We start from the raw sequence: 21,681 nt of genomic DNA on the forward strand, positions 1-21,681 counted from the left end.
ACCTTCTTTTACCACCTCCAACACCCAGCGATCGGAGGTTATCGCTGGTAAAATTGGGACAACCTGCCTCCGATCATCCCATCTGAGGAGTGGGCGGGCCTGATTTCATTGGGCAGGCTTCCCAGTTCCGGTTCCCTGATCAAAACCACCTCTGGCAGGACGACTGGAGCCACGAAAGGACTGTGTACGGGAAGAGGTCTATCTGGAACCAGAGGGTGGAACACTCCTCCCCGACCTGCTTTTTTGGAAATCCCGAAAACGGGCTCGAGGACCAAATGATTTTCTGTAGGGCTTTTTATCTTCCGGCAGTTTATTGCCCTTGGAATCCCTCAGAGATTTCATCAGCTGATCCAAATCCTCTCCAAACAGCAACTTCCCTCGAAAAGGCAGACTGCACACTTGTGACTTGGAGGAAGCATCCGCTGCCCAATTGCGGAGCCATAGGAGTCGCCGAGCCGCCACCGAGGAGACCATAGTCTGGGCCACTAAACGCACCAAGTGATATAAGGCATCCGCCACATATGCTACCGCCGCCTCCAGATGAGTCGCCTGAGAAGCTGACAAAGTCCCAGAAGACGATGCGGTTTTTGAATCCAACATAAACATGCTCTTTGCATCATGCTGACACACACTGCCGCCCGAAGTCCTAAGGAAGAGACCTCGAACACCCGCTTCAGATGCAGCTCCAGCTTGCGGTCCTGCACATCTCTGAGAGCAGCCGCTCCCACCACTGTAATGGTCATCTTCTTGGTCATCGCTGATACAGCCACATCCGCCTTGGGTATCCTGAGGTGTTCTAAATGTTCCTCCATTAGCGGGTAGAGTTTTTGCATCCCCTAGCTGACCTTAAGTCCCGCCTCCAGGGATTCCCGTTCCCGGCTGATGAGCTTTTGAATCTTCTTCGGAATTGGAAAAGCACTAGGTGGACCCTGGAAATCGTCCAGGATTGGGTTCACTCCCTTGCTGTCAGAATCTTCCAAGCAAGGGTCTCACCCCCAATTCCTCAAGCACCTGGGGAATAAGGGGACACAATTCTTCCCTCTTAAAACAGCCAGACTACGTCTGGAGAGACCTCACCCTGATCTGCAGCGGTGTCCCTCGGGGGCGGAGTGGAGTCGTTCCCCTGCTGGTCGACTGCACCCGCTAGATCCGCACGAGCCAAAGTTGCCCGGGACGGACAACCTTCAGTTCGCAGATGGGGACGCTTGGGAACTCCCACGCTCCCCTCCTGGGCTCTGCGCTTCGCGAGCTTCCGAGCCAGAAATGCTTCATGCATGAGCAGCACAAATTCTGGTGAAAATCCCTCCCGGTCCCGTCTCGTCACTGCTAGAATCAGTGTCCATGTCTCTCGATTCCTCCGGTCTCGGAGTCCGCGCAGTGGGGGAGGGTCCTCCTGGGAGACCTTTTCCACAGGATGCTCAGTGGGGGTTGGGCTCCTTCCGTTAGACCCAGCTGCCGAGCCTGACCTGCGTGCAGACTTTTTAGGTTTGGTCCTCTTGTCTGTGGCCCCTTCCCCACCCAGTGCACAGTGACAGGGGGTCTAAATAAGCTGACCATACCCCACAAGCCTTACAGGCTTCCACCAGAGGAGTTTCTGCCATGTTCCTCCTGCAAAAAGGGGAATTTAACTCCCCCCCACCCAGAAGAAAACAGGTGCTGCCACCCAGCCGTGGTGACTCCCCCCCAAAAATGCCGTGAAAATCAGCCCCAGGAATGCTGGGGAGCCGCGTGGGAGGTCAAAAAAGAAAACACAAAATGGCCACCGCAGTAAAAATAGCTCTGGAGCCAGCGGTAAAAATGAGGCAGGAAGCCTAAAAACGTCCTCGGAGGTTCTTACCAGGGCTGAACACTCTCCCCTCCTCTTCAGGGGTCTGCCTGGCTCTGTACCACCAGGCAGACTGATTTACCCCGGGAGCCGCGGCAAACAGGGAACTTGGAGCTGGGTTTTTTTCTTTTTTTTTTTACACAAAAACTTCAACTTCTAATAACAGAAAAAAATAAAGTCTAGGCTAAGAATAATAAAAAAAAAAATCCCCAAAGGGGCTACTTCCCTGTACCGCAGACACTAAGGGGGAGCCTTCGGGTCGTTGAGGGAGCCAGTCCCCTGGCTATCAGGGGACCCAGAACCACACGGGCTAGCACCGCCAGGGGTAAACCCCCCCGTTCACTCTGCTGTACCTGAGGGATGGCCCAGACACTGAACCTAGCACCTCAGGGAACAAGAAAAATCCATCTCACACAGGGCTGCAGGTATACACGACCACCATCTGCTGGAGTCAGAGAAATACTGAGGAGCTGCAGGTATACACGAGCACCATCTGCTGGAGTCAGAAATACTGAGGAGCTGCAGGTATACACGAGCACCATCTGCTGGAGTCAGAGAAATACTGAGGAGCTGCAGGTATACACGAGCACCATCTGCTGGAGTCAGAAATACTGAGGAGCTGCAGGTATACACGAGCACCATCTGCTGGAGTCAGAAATACTGAGGAGCTGCAGGTATACACGAGCACCATCTGCTGCAGTCAGAAATACTGAGGAGCTGCAGGTATACATGAGCACCATCTGCTGCAGTCAGAAATACTGAGGAGCTGCAGGTATACACGAGCACCATCTGCTGGAGTCAGAGAAATACTGAGGAGCTGCAGGTATACACGAGCACCATCTGCTGGAGTCAGAAATACTGAGGAGCTGCAGGTATACACGAGCACCATCTGCTGGAGTCAGAAATACTGAGGAGCTGCAGGTATACATGAGCACCATCTGCTGCAGTCAGAAATACTGAGGAGCTGCAGGTATACACGAGCACCATCTGCTGCAGTCAGAGAAATACTGAGGAGCTGCAGGTATACACGAGCACCATCTGCTGCAGTCAGAGAAATACTGAGGAGCTGCAGGTGGCACACTTGGGATACCAGTGCCTCGAAGCTTTGCTCTGACTCCATCTGCTGGTGGGAGTGCATAACCCATTGGTCTGGACTGATCTGGGTATGTCCAGGAAAGCTCCAACAACATTCAGCAACCACGCCGAGAACACGTAACTCCATCACTACATCAGCTTCACTGGTTACCCATCAACAGATTTATTTATTTATTTTATTTAAGTTTTTTATATACCAACATTCAAGACAGTAGTCCCATCATGCTGGTTCACAAGGAACAGGGGTGCAGTTATAATAAAACTTTACAATTTGAACAATAGTGCAGAAAAGCAGTTACATATAACAAGGAAATCAAAAACTTGGAGTGAGAAGGAAAATGGAGATCAGATAATTATATATAAGTATGAATAACATTGTATAAATAACATTGTAAGAGGTGGCTATTAACGCAAATACTAAATACTTAAATGTAAGATTGTAACCCTTATGTTTATATAGTTCACGGAGTTTCTCCGTCTTTTCTGATTGATCTTTTGAAGGTTATGGGCCTAACAGATTCAGCCAATAGGAAATAGCTTGAGATGCCATCAGCAAAGATGACAGGCAGTGGGCACTGGCCATCGGGGATACTGTGCTCTGCTTGAGGAATAACAGATTTTAAACTGTTTCGAAACAGTGAAAGTTGCCTCATTTTTGTTAAATTGAGAGGGGGGGTTGTTGGGTTTTTTTTACACTAATTTTTAATGTTTGCTGATTGGGACTTGTTTTGTTGCATGCTACGTGTTTTATGTACACTTGTAATCCACATAGCATGACAGTCACTAGAGGTGGAATAGAAATATTTTAAATTAGTAAATACACAGAAATTACATGCCAGCAAAATACCACACACCTGTGTCACATATGCAGAACACAGACCCTGATCAAATACAGAATAAAGTTCAAACTGAGAAGACTGAACTGCAAACCACAAGCCAGTCTCTTTATGCAGAGCAACAATGGAAAATAAAAATAAAACATTAAATCATAAAAGCAAGACATATAAAACAATCATAATAGTAAAATCAGTCATAAAAATAATATTTCAAACTAGTTAATGAATAGAATATCCAAAATTTCCCAAATGCCAATAACATTTCAAAACATCTGATGAATAAAAAATCCAATAATTAAAAAAATGTTTATTGCCCCCCAAAAACGACTGATTTTAAAAGAGCAGAAACATGAAATTACACCCAATAATTAAAACTAATAAGGATTTAAAAAGTCATCTGCTCTCCATACCTGTGATCTTTTGATTTCCAGTCACCCTGAGATTGTCATGGATTGGGGCAGGCAGAGCTGCACAAATTTTATCTTCTCTCTCAACACACAACATTCATTCTGTCACACTCCCTCTCACATCTACATGCCTATGATCTCACATACACTCCCTCTCTCACACACAGAGTGTGACATACACTCTCACAGGTACATACGCACAAACATGGCCGCCTCCTGACTTCGGTGAGATGAACACCATGGCCAGCCGACCTTCCCGTACATTTTTCCCATGGGCATACACAGCTTCTGCTTCCCCACCCCTGCAGATTAAAGGGATCATCATGGCCTTTCCATACTTTCAGCTGGCGGCAGCTTGAGCTCCATCTGCAGCCTCTCCTGCTGCCACAGCTCCCCGCCCCCAGGTGTGCTGCTCTGTGAAAATGCACGACCTACACACCTGTCACGCTGGAGATAATGGGGCAAATTGATTAGGTAGGAAGGCCAGACATGGCCAGGTTTGCCCACCCTGTCCTAGAGGATCCAGGTTTGCAGGCGGCTTCTGAGGTGGAAGCTTGGGCTCCCGCCGTCAGTTCAACAGGACCTTGGACAGGGGACTATGTTTAGGCTGGCCCAGTAGAGCCTTCTCCTAATCTTTTCTCTCACCTCCTTCTCCCCCTCCAACTGTTTTTTGGAATTTTTAAATAAGCCATTCCCAGTGCCTGTGGGCCCTTCGAGCTCTCTGGTCAGAAAGATAGCCAGGTTAGGTGGAGAGAAGAGATTGCCAGTAAATGGCTTCACTGCCTCAGGGCAGTAGTGAGGAGGATTGGAAGATGGAGGACAATGCTATTAGGCAGCATCTCCTTTGTAGGGAGGAGTTGGCATCTCTGCTTCTCAGTCACTAAAATTTGTTGCACAGAAGACAAAATGGAAGAGTCCCCTACTTTGACGTGGATCCATTTATGATCAGAGTAAGGAAGTGATCCCAGTTCTTTCATCTTTACCTAGCAGTGCAAAAGTTGACTGATGTGGAATGAATGGTTCCAGAAGCTAATTTTAAGGATGGCCTTTGTTTTCCTGTAGTGGGTGGTGCAGGTCTTAAAGGCTCTCAGGAAAGCAGACCTTGAAGCTATTAGCATGGCTCTTCCGATCTCAGCTTACGATGGCATTGTGGCAAGATCCGAGGCTCAAGAGGACTCCTCACTGCTGGAATCAGGATCTGCTCACTTAGACACCTGCTTTGGTGTAGATGACTCCTTCAAAGAGTAGCATCCATCTTAGCTGCTAAGACACTTCTGGATTTGCAAGTGCTCTGCTGACTCCACATCGAAGACTAAGCTGGTTTGGAGAGGAGCTGGAAAGGTAGCAAAAGGCTACAAGCAATTATATCGCATTCCTTCCCTACCAAAGGGAACCCAAAGCAGTTTACAGTTTATAAACAAGGTGCATCAATAATACATAAATCTTAAAACCTAAGAGAGCACGGAAATGCATAAAAAGATAATCAAATACAATCCCTAAATACTGCTGCTCAGGGAACAAAAGGCAGCAACATCCTAAAAAAATAAAACTAACCCCTTCCCATAAACAGCAAATACATATAGGGGTAGATTTTTAAAGAAGTGCGCACACACGGCCAACATGGACGCACTGATTTTATAGCATGCGCGCGCATGTTATAGCATCGTTGGGCCGCATGCACACGCGTTCTGGATTTTGTAACCCGCGGGCGCAAGGGAGGGGTAGAAATCTGTAAATTTCACGCAGCGATGCATCCCGGCCTTCCCCAGTTCCCTCCCAGTCTGCTCCCCTTTCTCCTACCTTTGGAGCAGTAGCGGCTTGAGCGTGCTGGCAAGTCCCTTCCCCGGCACAGTGGCAAATGCCACTGTCCCAGCGTTCTCCAGCCCCCTTTATCTGGGCCCGACACGTCGGTGCGTAACGGGGGTTACACGTGTGGCCGGGCCCCTTTGAAGACGCGTGCAAAGCCCGGCCACACACGTAATCCCTGTTTTTTATGCACGCAGGGGAATTAAAATTCATCTGTTAATCACTATTAAGGACGGACAGACAGCCTTACAAAATATATTAGTAAACTTTCAAAATACGCACTCAAACCCAAAACTTCCAAAAAAATAAATTAAATATATTTACACTTCCCTCCAACAAACCACAAATAACTATTTTCACTGCTAACCTAAAAACCAAAATTTCGGTCAGAGTAGCTACCAAGCAACCAGCTGGGTAGAAGTTTTACCCTGCATGCAAGCAGCGCGCGTGACGGAAAGCTGGTGGGCTCCCCCCTCACTGGCAGGAAGACCAGCATGGAGTGCCCCAGGGATCTGTACCGGGACCCCTGCTTTCAATAATCTGGAAAGGAATACGACGAGGGAGGTTATCAAATTTGCGGATGATACAAAATTGTTCAGAGTAGTTAAATCACAAGCAGATTGTGATACATTACAGGAGGACCTTGCAAGACTGGAAGATTGGACATCCAAATGGCAGATGAAATTTAATGTGGACAAGTGCAAGGTGATGCATATAGGGAAAAATAACCCATGCTATAGTTACACAATGTTGGGTTCCATATTAGGTGCTACAACCCAAGAAAGAGATCTAGGTGTCATAGTGGATAACACATTGAAATCGTCGGTTCAGTGTGCTGCGGCAGTCAAAAAAGCAAACAGAATGTTGGGAATTATTAGGAAGGGAATGGTGAATAAAACAGAAAATGTCATAATGCCTCTGTATCTCTCCATGGTGAGACCGCACCTTGAATACTGTGTACAATTCTGGTCGCCGCATCTCAAAAAAGATATAATTGTGATGGAGAAGGTACAGAGAAGGGCGACCAAAATGATAAGGGGAATGGAACAGCTCCCCTATGAGGAAAGACTAAAGAGGTTAGGACTTTTCAGTTTGGAGAAGAGACGGCTGAGGGGGGATATGATAGAGGTGTTTAAAATCATGAGAGGTCTAGAACGGGTAGATGTGAATCGGTTATTTACTCTTTCGGATAGTAGAAAGACTAGGGGGCACTCCATGAAGTTAGCATGGGGCACATTTAAGACTAATCGGAGAAAATTATTTTTCACTCAACGCACAATTAAACTCTGGAATTTGTTGCCAGAGGATGTGGTTAGTGCAGTTAGTGTAGCTGGGTTCAAAAAAGGTTTGGATAAGTTCTTGGAGGAGAAGTCCATTAATGGCTATTAATCAAGTTTACTTAGGGAATAGCCACTGCTATTAATTGCATCAGTAGCATGGGATCTTCTTAGTGTTTGGGTACTTGCCAGGTTCTTGTGGCCTGGATTGGCCACTATTGGAAACAGGATGCTGGGCTTGATGGACCCTTGGTCTGACCCAGTATGGCAATTTCTTATGTTCTTAACTGCTATGCTGGCAGGATTCCCACACCCACCAGCAGGAAGAAGGGAACAACCCAGTGGGGGAGGGGAATTTGAAGGAAGGAATGTGGGGTGGGAAGAGGGAAAGGGTAGAAAGGAGAGAGGGAGCAGAACTGTTTGGGGAGCTGTGAATGGAAGAGTGCAGATGAGTGACTGAAGCACTCGGGTTTTGGGGACAGCAGAGCAGTGGCAGGACTGCAGCGTTTGCTTCTTGTTCTTCGTACAAAAGTCCTGTTGTGTGGGCTTGAAAGGTTGGGAGGTAAGGAGGCAGCACAGTGGCTGGGGCTGGAAGCAGCAGTAGTTTTGGCCCTCATGGTAAGGAGCAGCAGCTGCCTCAGGAGGAGAGAGTCACCCTGAAGGTGGAGCCTGCGGCCGCCGCGTTCTGAAGTGTGTGAGAGAGAGAGAATGCAAACGAGATGAGAAGTGCGTGCACCCCACCTCCACGACAATCTCAGGGTGACTGCAAATCACATGGTAAGGAGCAGCAGCCGCCTCAGGAGGAGAGAGTCACCCTGAAGGTGGAGCCTGCGGCCGCCGCGTTCTGAAGTGTGTGAGAGAGAGAATGCAAACGAGATGAGAAGTGCGTGCACCCCACCTCCACGACAATCTCAGGGTGACTGCAAATCATGTGGTAAGGAGCAGCAGCCGCCTCAGGAGGAGAGAGTCACCCTGAAGGTGGAGCCTGCGGCCGCCGCGTTCTGAAGTGTGTGAGAGAGAGAATGCAAATGAGATGAGAAGTGCGTGCACCCCACCTCCACGACAATCTCAGGGTGACTGCAAATCACGTGGTAAGGAGCAGCAGCCGCCTCAGGAGGAGAGTGTCACCCTGAAGGTGGAGCCTGCGGCCGCCGGGTTCTGAAGTGTGTGAGAGAGAGAATGCAAACGAGATGAGAAGTGCGTGCACCCCACCTCCACGACAATCTCAGGGTGACTGCAAATCACGTGGTAAGGAGCAGCAGCTGCCTCAGGAGGAGAGAGTCACCCTGAAGGTGGAGCCTGCGGCCGCCGCGTTCTGAAGTGTGTGAGAGAGAGAATGCAAATGAGATGAGAAGTGCGTGCACCCCACCTCCACGACAATCTCAGGGTGACTGCAAATCACGTGGTAAGGAGCAGCAGCCGCCTCAGGAGGAGAGAGTCACCCTGAAGGTGGAGCCTGCGGCCGCCGCGTTCTGAAGTGTGTGAGAGAGAGAGAATGCAAACGAGATGAGAAGTGCGTGCACCCCACCTCCACGACAATCTCAGGGTGACTGCAAATCACGTGGTAAGGAGCAGCAGCCGCCTCAGGAGGAGAGAGTCATCCTGAAGGTGGAGCCTGCGGCCGCCGCGTTCTGAAGTGTGTGAGAGAGAGAGAATGCAAACGAGATGAGAAGTGCGTGCACCCCACCTCCACGACAATCTCAGGGTGACTGCAAATCACGTGGTAAGGAGCAGCAGCCGCCTCAGGAGGAGAGAGTCACCCTGAAGGTGGAGCCTGCGGCCGCCGCGTTCTGAAGTGTGTGAGAGAGAGAGAATGCAAACGAGATGAGAAGTGCGTGCACCCCACCTCCACGACAATCTCAGGGTGACTGCAAATCACGTGGTAAGGAGCAGCAGCCGCCTCAGGAGGAGAGAGTCATCCTGAAGGTGGAGCCTGCGGCCGCCGCGTTCTGAAGTGTGAGAGAGAGAGAATGCAAACGAGATGAGAAGTGCGTGCACCCCACCTCCACGACAATCTCAGGGTGACTGCAAATCACGTGGTAAGGAGCAGCAGCTGCCTCAGGAGGAGAGAGTCATCCTGAAGGTGGAGCCTGCGGCCGCCGCGTTCTGAAGTGTGAGAGAGAGAGAATGCAAACGAGATGAGAAGTGCGTGCACCCCACCTCCACGACAATCTCAGGGTGACTGCAAAGCAAAAGGGCCCAGCTGGGAAGAGCAGGACATTCTTCTTACTCGTTTTAATTACTGGGCAGTACTGGAGGTGACCGTTTAGAAATGTTTTATTGAGTTTTGGTTCTTAGAGGTCAGAGGATAATTGTGCTCATGAGCTCTCCTGCTTGCAGTTTTGTGCGAGTTTACTTTATCCTCTTCTTTCAACTACAGATGGAAGTGGCCGCTTTTTCTTTGAATTTTATCGCCTTCTGAACGATGCGCGTCCCAAAGAGGGCGAGCAGAGGCCTTTCTTCTGGATGTTTGAGAATGCTGCGGCCATGAAAGTTGATGATAAAAGGGACATCTCTCGATTTCTGGAGGTGAGCGTTCTCTCTCTCTCAGAGAAGAGACGTCAGGGGCATGGGAGTGGCTCGTCGGCATTGCAGCCTTTTCTCTTCTCTCTTCACAGTGTAACCCAGTCATGATAGATGCTGTTAAGGTGTCGGCTGATCACAGGGCGTGCTACTTCTGGGGAAATCTGCCCGGAATGAACAGGTAATTTGATTGGTAAAGTTTTCAATTGCTTCAGCAGCCATGTGCCTGCCACTTACCCTGATATCTTTATATTTCAGAATGCCCTGTGAGTGATCTAATGTGGCACTGAACAAGATATCACAATACTATACACTTTCAATAAACGCAATCTAGAGATTTAGGTACAAACTTTAATATAATCTAATCAATTCATAGTATCACCACATGCATCACATTACAAAGGTTATTTTGCTAAAACTATTATAGCAAACTTCAAATGAGACCAACAAATTCACTAAAACATCATTTTTTCACACAGTCCCAATACATAAAAACCCCCAACGTCTTTAGAAACAAAAATGTCTGATATACCGTATTTTCCAGTGTATAGGACGACCCCCAACTTTTCCAGTTAAAATATAGAGTTTGGGATATACTCGCCGTATAAGACTACCCTTCTTCCAATGCACATACAAATTGTGGTACCCAATATACAACCAGCCAATCACGGCAAGCGATGTACCTTACCGGCGATTGGCTGGTTGTTGTATACAAATCCTGCTTGGATTGGTCAGCTCTCCCTGCCTGCCCAGCCCTCCCTGTCTCCAAGACTATCAGAGCGGTAACGCATCCCTCTGGCCCACCCTTGTATCCTATTCCCGGTACCTCCTGCTCTGCCTCTCAGATCTCGCTCCTGAGGACTGCAGTGAAGCGGCGCAGACGTGCATGTGCGAGATCTGAGAGGCAGGAAGGCACCCGCAGCCACAAATCGCAGTGAACTTTGCCGCTGGAGCTCCGGCTGCTGCCACCGCTGTGACTTCGCTTTATAGTCCCCGCCCGGGCCTCCGCAGATAACCCGGGGAAAAGGCGATGGCGGGAGGGAGAGAGCGCGCGCGCTCCGAGGAAAAGGCGAAGGCCGGAGTTCGCAGCCCAGACAGGAGGCCCTCGCCGCCTCTACCACTGCCGCTGCTGCGTCCGCCGCGGCTCTACCCAGGCATGTGTTACTGACAGAGCGCAACCCCAACTACTCTCCAGCGCCCCGCCCGCCACCGCCAATCCCAGGGCCGCCTGCCCGGGCCCAACTGGGCTTCCCACCAATCGGAGAGAGGGAGAACTGGAAAATACACGCTGACGTGCCTAGAGGGAAGGCGGATGGGGAGCGCGAGGGAAGGGCTGGAATGGAGTCAAAAGGAAGGAAGAACGGGAGGGTGGGGAGTGGAATATCAGGTGAGTGTCTGGGTTATGGGGGGAGGGGTGGGGGCAGGACGTGCCTCCCCCTCCCCGAAACATTCTCTACCTGCTGCTAAAAGACCTTTCGGAGAAACGAATAAGGGGAGGGCGGGGCATTTCTATATATACTGAAAGAACTTTGTGATGGAAAGTAGGGAAAAGGATTATCTAATTTATTTTATTGCCAAAAGATACGACCTGTCATTCTGAAAAAGGAATCTAATAACTTTGCGGGTAATAGGATACAAGGGCGGGCCAGAGGGATGCGCTACCGCTCTGATATTCTTGGAGACAGGGAGGGCTTATAAATTAATTATACGCCCTATAAGACGACCCCCAACTTTTGAGAAGATTTTCAGGGGGTTAAAAACTCGTCTTATACTCCGGAAAATACGGTACATCTCCAAGTTAAAACTACAGATGATGCAGTAAAAAAACAGAGAAATTGGAAACTTTGGAAAAACAGTTTACCCAAGTGCAAGATATTCAATCAGGAATAATAAAAGGAGAATTGGCAAACTCTAGAAGGATTGAAGTAATCGAGAATAATTAGAGATATAACAACATTAGGATTTTGAACTTTCCCAATGTAAAGTTTATATCACCATTGGAGCAATTTAAAAGATTTTTAGGAGAGAATTTACAAGTCACTCCAGAAAAGATACCATCTATTGAAAAAAATCTTTTTTATAGCCACAAAGGGGGGTTAAATCAGTCCCAACAATTGAATAATATTACAGAGTTCTTAGAGAAATCAATGGAAGAACAAGTGGAACCAAGAGGAACGTTGTGTGTAAGACTTGGGAAAATGGAAGATAGAGACCTTATTCTACGATTATTTCTCTGTAATAGAGAAAAACCTAATCTTGCACAAAAAATATGGATGTATCCTGACATAATAGGGCCCACTCAAATAAGAAGAAGGAATTTCTTACAGATGAGTTCCGAGGTCAAGAATCTAGGAGCTCAGATGGTTGTATATTTTCCTTGTAAATGTGGTGTTAAATTTAAGAATAAGAGATTTGTGTTTTTAGAACCTTCAGATCTCAGGAATTTCCTGGAAGCTCGTACTTCTAGTTCATGATTATCCAGATGTGTTAATGGTAATATAGTATAAATGTTTAGACCACCTATACCTAGAAATATTATCCGCTAAATGCTCTATAATAAAATATCTAGAATCTCTAGATTCCTTATAAAAGGTCATATGAGGTAATATAATTGAAACCTGGCATGTCCATAAATATTTACTTTATTTCTTTTATGAAGAAGATGGAGCCAGGTGTAAATTATGTTATGCCTGTATAGACTGTCATTGGCATGTAGAATTACTGTCTATATTTGTTAAACATGCATAAATAAAAATAAAAAAAACCCAGCATCCACAGCCTACATTCACCTCATTCATTCAATAAATTATACTTGCAGTAATTAAATGCACCTATAATCGTCCTATATGTTAATAGTGACCGCATATGGGCAATGGTTGCAGGAGATCTTTGACAGTAGTTAAATCATTCCAAACTGGCAGGTACTTAACGTATGGAATGTGACAATCGTATTTCCAGAACCAGGAGCACCGTCCATTAAGCAAGCTTGTAAAGACAATATACCATGCTCCAGTGACTTGAAATGGTGGCTATAAACCACTATGTCTAATCGTTCACTATCAATATCTTGACCATCCTAATGTTGTTCAAATCTCTTTCCCATAGTCTGTCACCTTCCATCAGCAAATGTCATCATACTGTTATACTGCAGTTGTATTCCTCCGATGTGGCCAGGTATCCACTTCAGTATTCCTCCAATATATCAAAAGTCTGCTTTAATATTCCTCCAATATATCAAAAGTCCTAGTAACCAAATGTCTGCTTTAATATTCCTCCAATATATCAAAAGTCCTTGTAACCAAATGTCTGCTTTAATATTCCTTCAATATATCAAAAGTCCTTGTAACCAAATGTCTGCTTTAATATTCCTCCAATATATCAAAAGTCCTAGTAACCAAAAGTCTGCTTTAATATTCCTCCAATATATCAAAAGTCCTTGTAACCAAAAGTCTGCTTTAATATTCCTCCAATATATCAAAAGTCCTTGTAACCAAAAGTCTGCTTTAATATTCCTCCAATATATCAAAAGTCCTAGTAACCAAATGTCTGCTTTAATATTCCTCCAATATATCAAAAGTCCTTGTAACCAAAAGTCTGCTTTAATATTCCTCCAATATATCAAAAGTCCTAGTAACCAAAAGTCTGCTTTAATATTCCTCCAATATATCAAAAGTCCTAGTAACCAAATGTCTGCTTTAATATTCCTCCAATATATCAAAAGTCCTAGTAACCAAATGTCTGCATTAATATTCCTCCAATATATCAAAAGTCCTAGTAACCAAATGTCTGCTTTAATATTCCTCCAATATATCAAAAGTCTGCTTTAATATTCCTCCAATATATCAAAAGTCCTAGTAACCAAATGTCTGCTTTAATATTCCTCCAATATATCAAAAGTCCTAGTAACCAAAAGTCTGCTTTAATATTCCTCCAATATATCAAAAGTCTGCTTTAATATTCCTCCAATATATCAAAAGTCCTAGTAACCAAATGTCTGCTTTAATATTCCTCCAATATATCAAAAGTCTGCTTTAATATTCCTCCAATATATCAAAAGTCCTAGTAACCAAATGTCTGCTTTAATATTCCTCCAATATATCAAAAGTCCTAGTAACCAAATGTCTGCTTTAATATTCCTCCAATATATCAAAAGTCTGCTTTAATATTCCTCCAATATATCAAAAGTCCTTGTAACCAAAAGTCTGCTTTAATATTCCTCCAATATATCAAAATTCCTTGTAACTAAATGTCTGCTTTAATATTCCTCCAATATATCAAAATTCCTTGTAACCAAAAGTCTGCTTTAATATTCCTCCAATATATCTTAAACCTCCCTACGCTGAAGCGTTTCGGCACTCCGGTATGCCCGCATCAGGGGAATATCATTCATCAATGAATGACTTACAGCTTGAGAGGCCATATTGAGGAAACGTTTGTTAAAGATATTCCCCTGATGCGGGCATACCGGAGTGCCACAACGTTGTGGCGTAGGGAGATTTAAGATATATTGGAGGAATATTAAAGCAGACTTTTGGTTACAAGGACTTTTGATATATTGGAGGAATATTAAAGCAGACTTTTGGTTACAAGGACTTTTGATATATTGGAGGAATATTAAAGCAGACTTTTGGTTACAAGGACTTTTGATATATTGGAGGAATATTAAAGCAGACTTTTGATATATTGGAGGAATATTAAAGCAGACTTTTGGTTACAAGGACTTTTGATATATTGGAGGAATATTAAAGCAGACTTTTGATATATTGGAGGAATATTAAAGCAGACTTTTGGTTACAAGGACTTTTGATATATTGGAGGAATATTAAAGCAGACTTTTGATATATTGGAGGAATATTAAAGCAGACTTTTGATATATTGGAGGAATACTGAAGTGGATACCTGGCCACATCGGAGGAATACAACTGCAGTATAACAGTATGATGACATTTGCTGATGGAAGGTGACAGACTATGGGAAAGAGATTTGAACAACATTAGGATGGTCAAGATATTGATAGTGAACGATTAGACATAATGGTTTATAGCCACCATTTCAAGTCACTGGAGCATGGTATATTGTCTTTACAAGCTTGCTTAATGGACGGTGCTCCTGGTTCTGGAAATACGATTGTCACATTCCATACGTTAAGTACCTGCCAGTTTGGAATGATTTAACTACTGTCAAAGATCTCCTGCAACCATTGCCCATATGCGGTCACTATTAACATATAGGACGATTATAGGTGCATTTAATTACTGCAGGTATAATTTATTGAATGAATGAGGTGAATGTAGGCTGTGGACGTTGGGGGTTTTATGTATTGGGACTGTGTGAAAAATTGATGTTTTTAGTGAATTTGTTGGTCTCATTTGAAGTTTGCTATAATAGTTTTAGCAAAATAACCTTTGTAATGTGATGCATGTGGTGATACTATGAATTGATTAGATTATATTAAAGTTTGTATCTAAATCTCTAGATTGCGTTTATTGAAACTGTTCGTTTTAATAGCATTATGGTTTTTGACCTTAGATTGAAGAGTGTGGAATGGTTGGTGGAGTTTTGTTTTGCTACTGAACGAGATATGAGAAAAGCACATAGTAACCTGGACATGGACCCTACCTCTATTGTTAGTCTGTGCGCACTATACTCCCCTCCTTCCATACATGAAACCTTTTCATTTCAGGCACTGCCATCCTTTCCTTTTTAAGTGAAATTCTCCATTTCACTCACTTCCAGTTGATTTCCTCTTTGCATGCTGTGGTCTTTCTTCCAAAAATAATCATTTTGATATATTTTAATGAATTTTAGGTATGCAGTTATTTTTCCTAAAGGCAGATCTTTTTATTTTTAAACAGTGAGGCAGAATAGGATGGACACTTCTGAATTCTCAAGAGACAAGCAGGACAATAATTGGCCACATAAGTAGGTGCCATCTGATAGCACTAAGTCAGAAAAGCTCTCTGAGCTCCGAAAAACAGACTGAGCATGTGCAGATATTCCCACATCATTGCTGCTGCACAAGGCTGCTCAGGTTTTTTTTTACATTTGCTTGTGCTAAAGGATGTGTTTTGCACTTTTTAGGCCATTCACATTCTGTGTTAAAAAAAGACAAAACAAGTTGTAAGATTAAAATTGTTAGATTTTTGTCTCAAAACTGAGCTCAGTCTTGCTGCAGCCCTCTTTATGATGGCAAATAGCAAACTGGGCTTTAAAAGAGGCCCTTGCTATTCAATACAACCACCATTTAGGCCCATACCATGATGTACTAAATTGTGCTACGCCCAACTGTCTCCAGGGAAAGATTACCTAGAAGCTTCACTTTGAAATAATTAAGTTCTTCTTATGTTTCTAGGTTGACTAAAAGGAAATAGTCATCAGCTTACGGACCCCAGCCAGGCTCCTCTCATACTAAGCACCATGAGTGAGAAGTCTCACTACAGGCACCATTCTCCTTCCAGTAGAGAAAAAAAAATGTTGTGCTTTTTGGCACCAAAGCATTGAGGAGCCCGGGAAGACCACTATTGGTGGAGACTGGTGCCCAAGAAAGCCATAACTTTCAGCACAGAAACTTTGCAGTGCCAAAACGTAGATAGTGCACATCTGACAAATAAGTCCATTCTGATTCTATGCCAACTCTAGTTCCAGATTCAGAGAATTCTGCTGGATATCACCTCTAAAAGGTTAACATACCAGAATCTCTACCTTTATCATCCCAGCTAGAACAGATGAGTCCCATTTTGGTGTCTATGGCTCTAAAATCAAACAATTCACTATCCTGCCTTATCAATACAGACTGGAATTGATGCACACTGAATCACACTCAGTTCTCAGGGTTCCCCCTTTATGTAAAGATAACCCACTTCCATTATTGTCTGACTTACAGAAGGAATTGCAGCCATATACTACTTTCATATCACGTCAGAATGCACGTTCACAGATCTTCCACTGATTTCATCTCCATCTCTGCCAGAGGAAATGCCGTATCCTGCCTTTCTCCAATCCATTTACTGTGCAGGAGGACTTGGATACAAAGAAAGATTTGGTGAACTAAAATATATCCAAGCTCCAAAACAAGTCATGTTCTAGTTAACAGAATATTACAGAACTCAAAAGATGTGGCCAACACCTTTCTCTACATTACCAGTACTAAAGAAATTATTTCTCAAACTATGACGTTCAACCTTGTCTGTCATCAAAAAGTATAACTCCGGGGGGGCGCGCTGACGTCACCGGCGGGAATGGCCGCATAGCCCGAGAGCTCCCGGCAACTTTTAATTTGCGAGCGATCAAATCCCCATTTCCCGCGCCCGAAATTTAGCCCCCAATAGCGAAATCAGACCACTGGGACCCAGCGATGGCAAATTTACAGCCGGGGTGTGATCTAAAGCGCTTCACTTACGCGAAATCGGGGCGGGAAGAATCGGAGCTTGTGATGGACCCGATGGCAGGCTCCAGCGCTGAGGCCGCAGCGGAGCACCCGGTTCCGGAGGTGATCTCAGATCTGCCGTCCCGTGCAGAAATGAGAGATTGGTTTATCGGCCTGCGGGCCGATATGAAACAACACAAAGCGGACCTAATGCAGCACCTTGATGAGCTGCGCGAGGACCTGGCTACCCTCGGCTACCGCGTGGATGGGCTGGATACTAAGGTGGAGGGACAGGAAGATACGATCCTCAAGATGGCCGACGCGCTTCAAGCCAGCATGCGGGATCAAGCACAGCTGGCTGACAAGGTGGAGGACCTCGAAAACAGGTCCCGCCGAAACAATCTACGAATAAGAGGAGTGCCTGAAGGAGAAAACCACATGAACTGTGAGTCTATAGTGCAAAAAATCTTTCAATTTCTCATGAAAGACCCTGATGCTGTGGGGGAGGGGGCCACGGACGGAGGCCCTAGTTTTCACATCGAGCGGGCGCACAGGACCCTGGGTCCCAAGAAGTCAGAAGCTCCCCGGGACATTTTGGTCTGCCTCCAGTCCTTCAAGGAAAAAGAGATGTTGTATGTGCGCTCCCGCACCCAGCGTGAGTGGGTTTGGGAAGGCCATAAACTTGGTTTTTTCAACGATCTTGCAGCCTCCACGCTGCGCAAGCGTTTTGATTTCCGCCCAATCACTGGCACCCTACGAGACCGGAGTATCAGATACAAATGGACCTTTCCCTTTGGACTCCAGTTTGAGTATCAGGGGGCCATTTTTAGGGTCCGTACTTTAGAAGAGGCGACGGCGGTTTTCGCTAAGATACAGCTGCCTACTCCCCCGGCCACGGCGGCTGCTGGACCGCAATTGTCAAACCTGCCGAAGACTCCTCGCTGGCAACGAGTTGGCAATAAACGTCGGTTGGAACGGCAGGGACGGACACCGCCTGGAGTGAGGACGACCACTGCCGCTGGCCCCACTGGCTGAAGGGACTAGAAATCCTTCTTTGACCTTTCTGGATGGGAGGCTATGGGTGGTTTGCTTTTTGCATCTGGTTCGGGCATTGTTCGCATTGTTTTACTATACGTGGGTTTGATCGTTCTCAGGTGGGAATTATTTCTTTGTTATTCGCCGGGGAGCGATCCTTCTCGCTGGTCACTAAGACCCCCGGTTTTTGGAGTTATCCCAATGGGGGATATACGGGGATTTGGGGAGGGGGGGGGGGGGGGGAGGGAATTTCTTTCATCCATGTGCTCAGGGGGTAATGCTTGGTTTATCCTATATGTTGGGGAGGCCCGAGATGGAGATGGAGATCTGCAGCAGCAGAGTGATGTACCTCACTCTATACGGTTTGTTACATGGCGCTGAAAGTCTGGTCCCTGAATGTAAAGGGACTTAATACCCCTATGAAACGTCAACAGCTTCTTAGAGATCTTAGGCGTCAACACGTAGATATCGCTCTTATCCAGGAGACGCACACTAGGAAACACCATCAACATCTGTTGTGCTTTGCAGGCTATCCACACGGTTATTTTTCAGCTAGTTCCCCTACCTCTAAATATGCGGGGGTGGGTATACTAGTGGCTCAGTCTGTCATTTTTGAATATAAATCGCATATTGCAGACCCTGAAGGTCGTTACATACTATTGAAACTGAGGCTGGACGGTCGTTTGTATACTATCGTCAGTGTGTATGCTCCCAATGTGGATCAGCACCTATTTTTTACAAAAATGGAGGAAGTATTATCCACGTTTGCAGAGGGAATATTGATCTGGGGCGGGGACCATAACGTAGTGCGGAACCCTAGACTAGATTCCTCCAACCCCCGAAAGGCTGGGAGCTGGAAGGCCACCGCCTCTTTGAAGTCTATAATGCTTGGGTGGAGTCTCTTAGATATATGGCGACAGAGGAACCCTACAGCTAGAACTTATACATTTTTCTCTAACCCTCACGTGACCTATTCACGCCTGGATTTCTTGTTAGTGGATAAAGGGGTTCAGAACCAGGTGCTGGACACTGGCATAGGAGACATAACCTGGTCTGACCATGCTCCTGTGTGGTTTACGTTGAGATTACAGGACCTTGACCCGGGATGCAGGTTTTGGCGCATTAGGGAGGATCTTCTCCGTGACCCTGGCCATAGCGAGAGATTGGCTGCTCAATTGCGAGATTATTTGACCCTGAACAGGGGAACGGTGCGCGATGCAGGGATTTATTGGGAGGGGTCCAAGGCGGTTATGAGAGGGCATTTGATCGCACTCTCTTCTGCCTTGAGAAAACTAAGAGAGGCAAAGCGCACTGCCCTCTTGGATGATATCGCGTCTTTGACTCGCGCTCATACACACCATCCGACGCGCGCCACTCAAGCACGCCTCCGGCTCAAGCGCACCGAACTACAGTTAATGGATGCTGAGCAGATAACCCATGCTATGCTACGGGCCAAGCAACGTTATTATGAAGGTAATAATAAGGCAGGCCGGTTTTTAGCGAGATTGCTTAAACAGCGTACTTATGCGACTCTTATCGCCAAGATTAGGGATGGGGCGGGAACTATGCTGACTGCGACTAAAGACATCCGCCGTTGTTTTACACGTTTTTACACCCAATTATACACGGCTAATCCTAATATTCTAGCAGCTCAGGTCGACAGCTACCTTGTGTCGCTATCCCTTCCTTCCCTGACCAAGTCCCAGCAGGCCTACTTAGACTCCCCCATACAACCTATTGAGGTTCAGGCAGCCATTGGAGACCTTAAGGCTGGTAAATCGCCAGGACTGGACGGGTTTTCTGGAAGCTATTATAAAAAGTTTACTGCACAAGTAGTGGGACCCTTGACTGATTTTTTTAACGGGTTGCGGGAGGGATCTCCGCTACCCCCCCATTCTAATGTGGCAGGCATTACTGTTCTCCCAAAGCCGGGCAGGGACCCCACGCAGTGTGGATCGTATCGTCCTATTTCCCTGCTCAATGTAGATCTAAAACTCTTGGCGAAGGTGTTGGCCGCCAGGCTTAATACTGTCCTCCCTTTATTAGTTCATAGCGACCAGGTTGGATTTATACCACGAAGGATGGCCGCTGACAATGTTCGCAAGGTGATAGATGCGATCTGGTGGGCCACTACTGCAAAAGTCCCTATGGTACTCATGGCTATAGATGCCGAAAAGGCATTCGATTTGGTACACTGGGACTTCCTGTTTGCCACATTGGAAAAAATGTCTTTTGGCCCGGGATTCCTGCGCTGGCTCCATTGCCTATACCAAGACCCAGGCGCACGAATTAAGGTTAATGGACGATATGGGGATCTTTTTCCGGTTCAACGAGGTACGCGCCAGGGATGTCCTCTGTCGCCCTTACTGTTCGCGCTGTTCCTGGAACCGCTGGCGACTAGGGTGCGTGCCTCCGCTTTTATTACTGGAATTCCCATGCAGCCTAGTCCCATGAAGATTTCCCTTTTTGCGGATGACATCCTACTCACACTCACTCATCCCCTGACTTCTATTGAGGGAGTCGCGGAGGAGCTACAGGCATTCAGTGCGGTGTCTGGATTTAAGGTTAACATGGACAAAACGGAAATTCTAAATATTACTGCTTCCCCGGCGGATATGAGCGAGTTGACGCGTCTATATCCTTTTCGGGTATCCCAAAAGGTAATAAAATATTTAGGGGTCCACCTTGGAGTGAATCTCTCTGACTTATTTAGTCTCAATTATCTGCCGTTGCTGCGACGGATTAGACAGGATCTCCATCTCTGGGACAGGAGACAATATTCATGGCTGGGGAGGGTGGCTATTATAAAAATGAATGTTATCCCTCGACTTTTGTATTTCTTTCAAACCATCCCTTTATTCATCTCCTCTGCAATACTCCGTTCCTGGCAAAAGATACTCTTCGACTTCATCTGGCGCAAGCGCCCTCCTAGGGTATCGAGGCGCCTATTGTTTCAGCCGCGTGACCACGGGGGCCTTGGGGTTCCGAATTTACTCTGGTTATATGTCGCTGCCCAACTGAAGGCGATATCTGATGTCCATAGTCGTCGCTCCCCCAAGCAATGGGTTTCCTTCGAGGAACAGGTCCTCGGGGGTACGCCACTGACGGATCTTATTTGGCAGCCGCGATCTACATGGCTGCCAATGGGGCTCAAAACGGGGGCCCTGGACACTATGCTACGACTCTGGGATCGATGGAAGGTGAAACTGGCCGGCGATCGCTACTACTACCATACTACTGGCCTTTATCACCACTTACAATTTCCAGCCGGTCGTCAGCACGGAGTGTTCAAAGCTTGGCGAAAGAAAGGGATCACTCGCATCGAACATCTGCTTCAAGGGGAGACCCTGATGAAGTGGCCAGAACTACAAGCTCTTTATCGATTACCCTCCACTGACTTCCTAGCGGGCAATCAAATGCTTCATTTCCTTCGTTCACCCAGAATGATGGACTCCATACGCAGGGGCAAGTCTCAGTTTGAACATCTTTGTGCTGCTGTTGATAAAAGAAG

At 46.3% G+C, this 21,681-nt stretch overlaps 1 protein-coding gene across 1 annotated transcript in view; it reads left to right on the top strand.

Moving 5' to 3' along the window:
* LOC115088687 (DNA (cytosine-5)-methyltransferase 3B-like) overlaps positions 1–9,954 on the top strand; it is a 43,281-nt gene extending 33,327 nt beyond the window's left edge. Inside the window, exons 7-8 of the mRNA XM_029596942.1 lie at positions 9,627–9,775; positions 9,865–9,954. Of these exons, the coding sequence (XP_029452802.1) occupies positions 9,627–9,775; positions 9,865–9,954 (239 nt within the window). The remainder of the gene's footprint in view (positions 1–9,626; positions 9,776–9,864) is intronic.
* The last annotated feature ends 11,727 nt before the right edge of the window (positions 9,955–21,681 follow it).

This window comes from Rhinatrema bivittatum, chromosome 3, assembly GCF_901001135.1.
Source record: "Rhinatrema bivittatum chromosome 3, aRhiBiv1.1, whole genome shotgun sequence".
NCBI lineage: Eukaryota > Metazoa > Chordata > Amphibia > Gymnophiona > Rhinatrematidae > Rhinatrema > Rhinatrema bivittatum.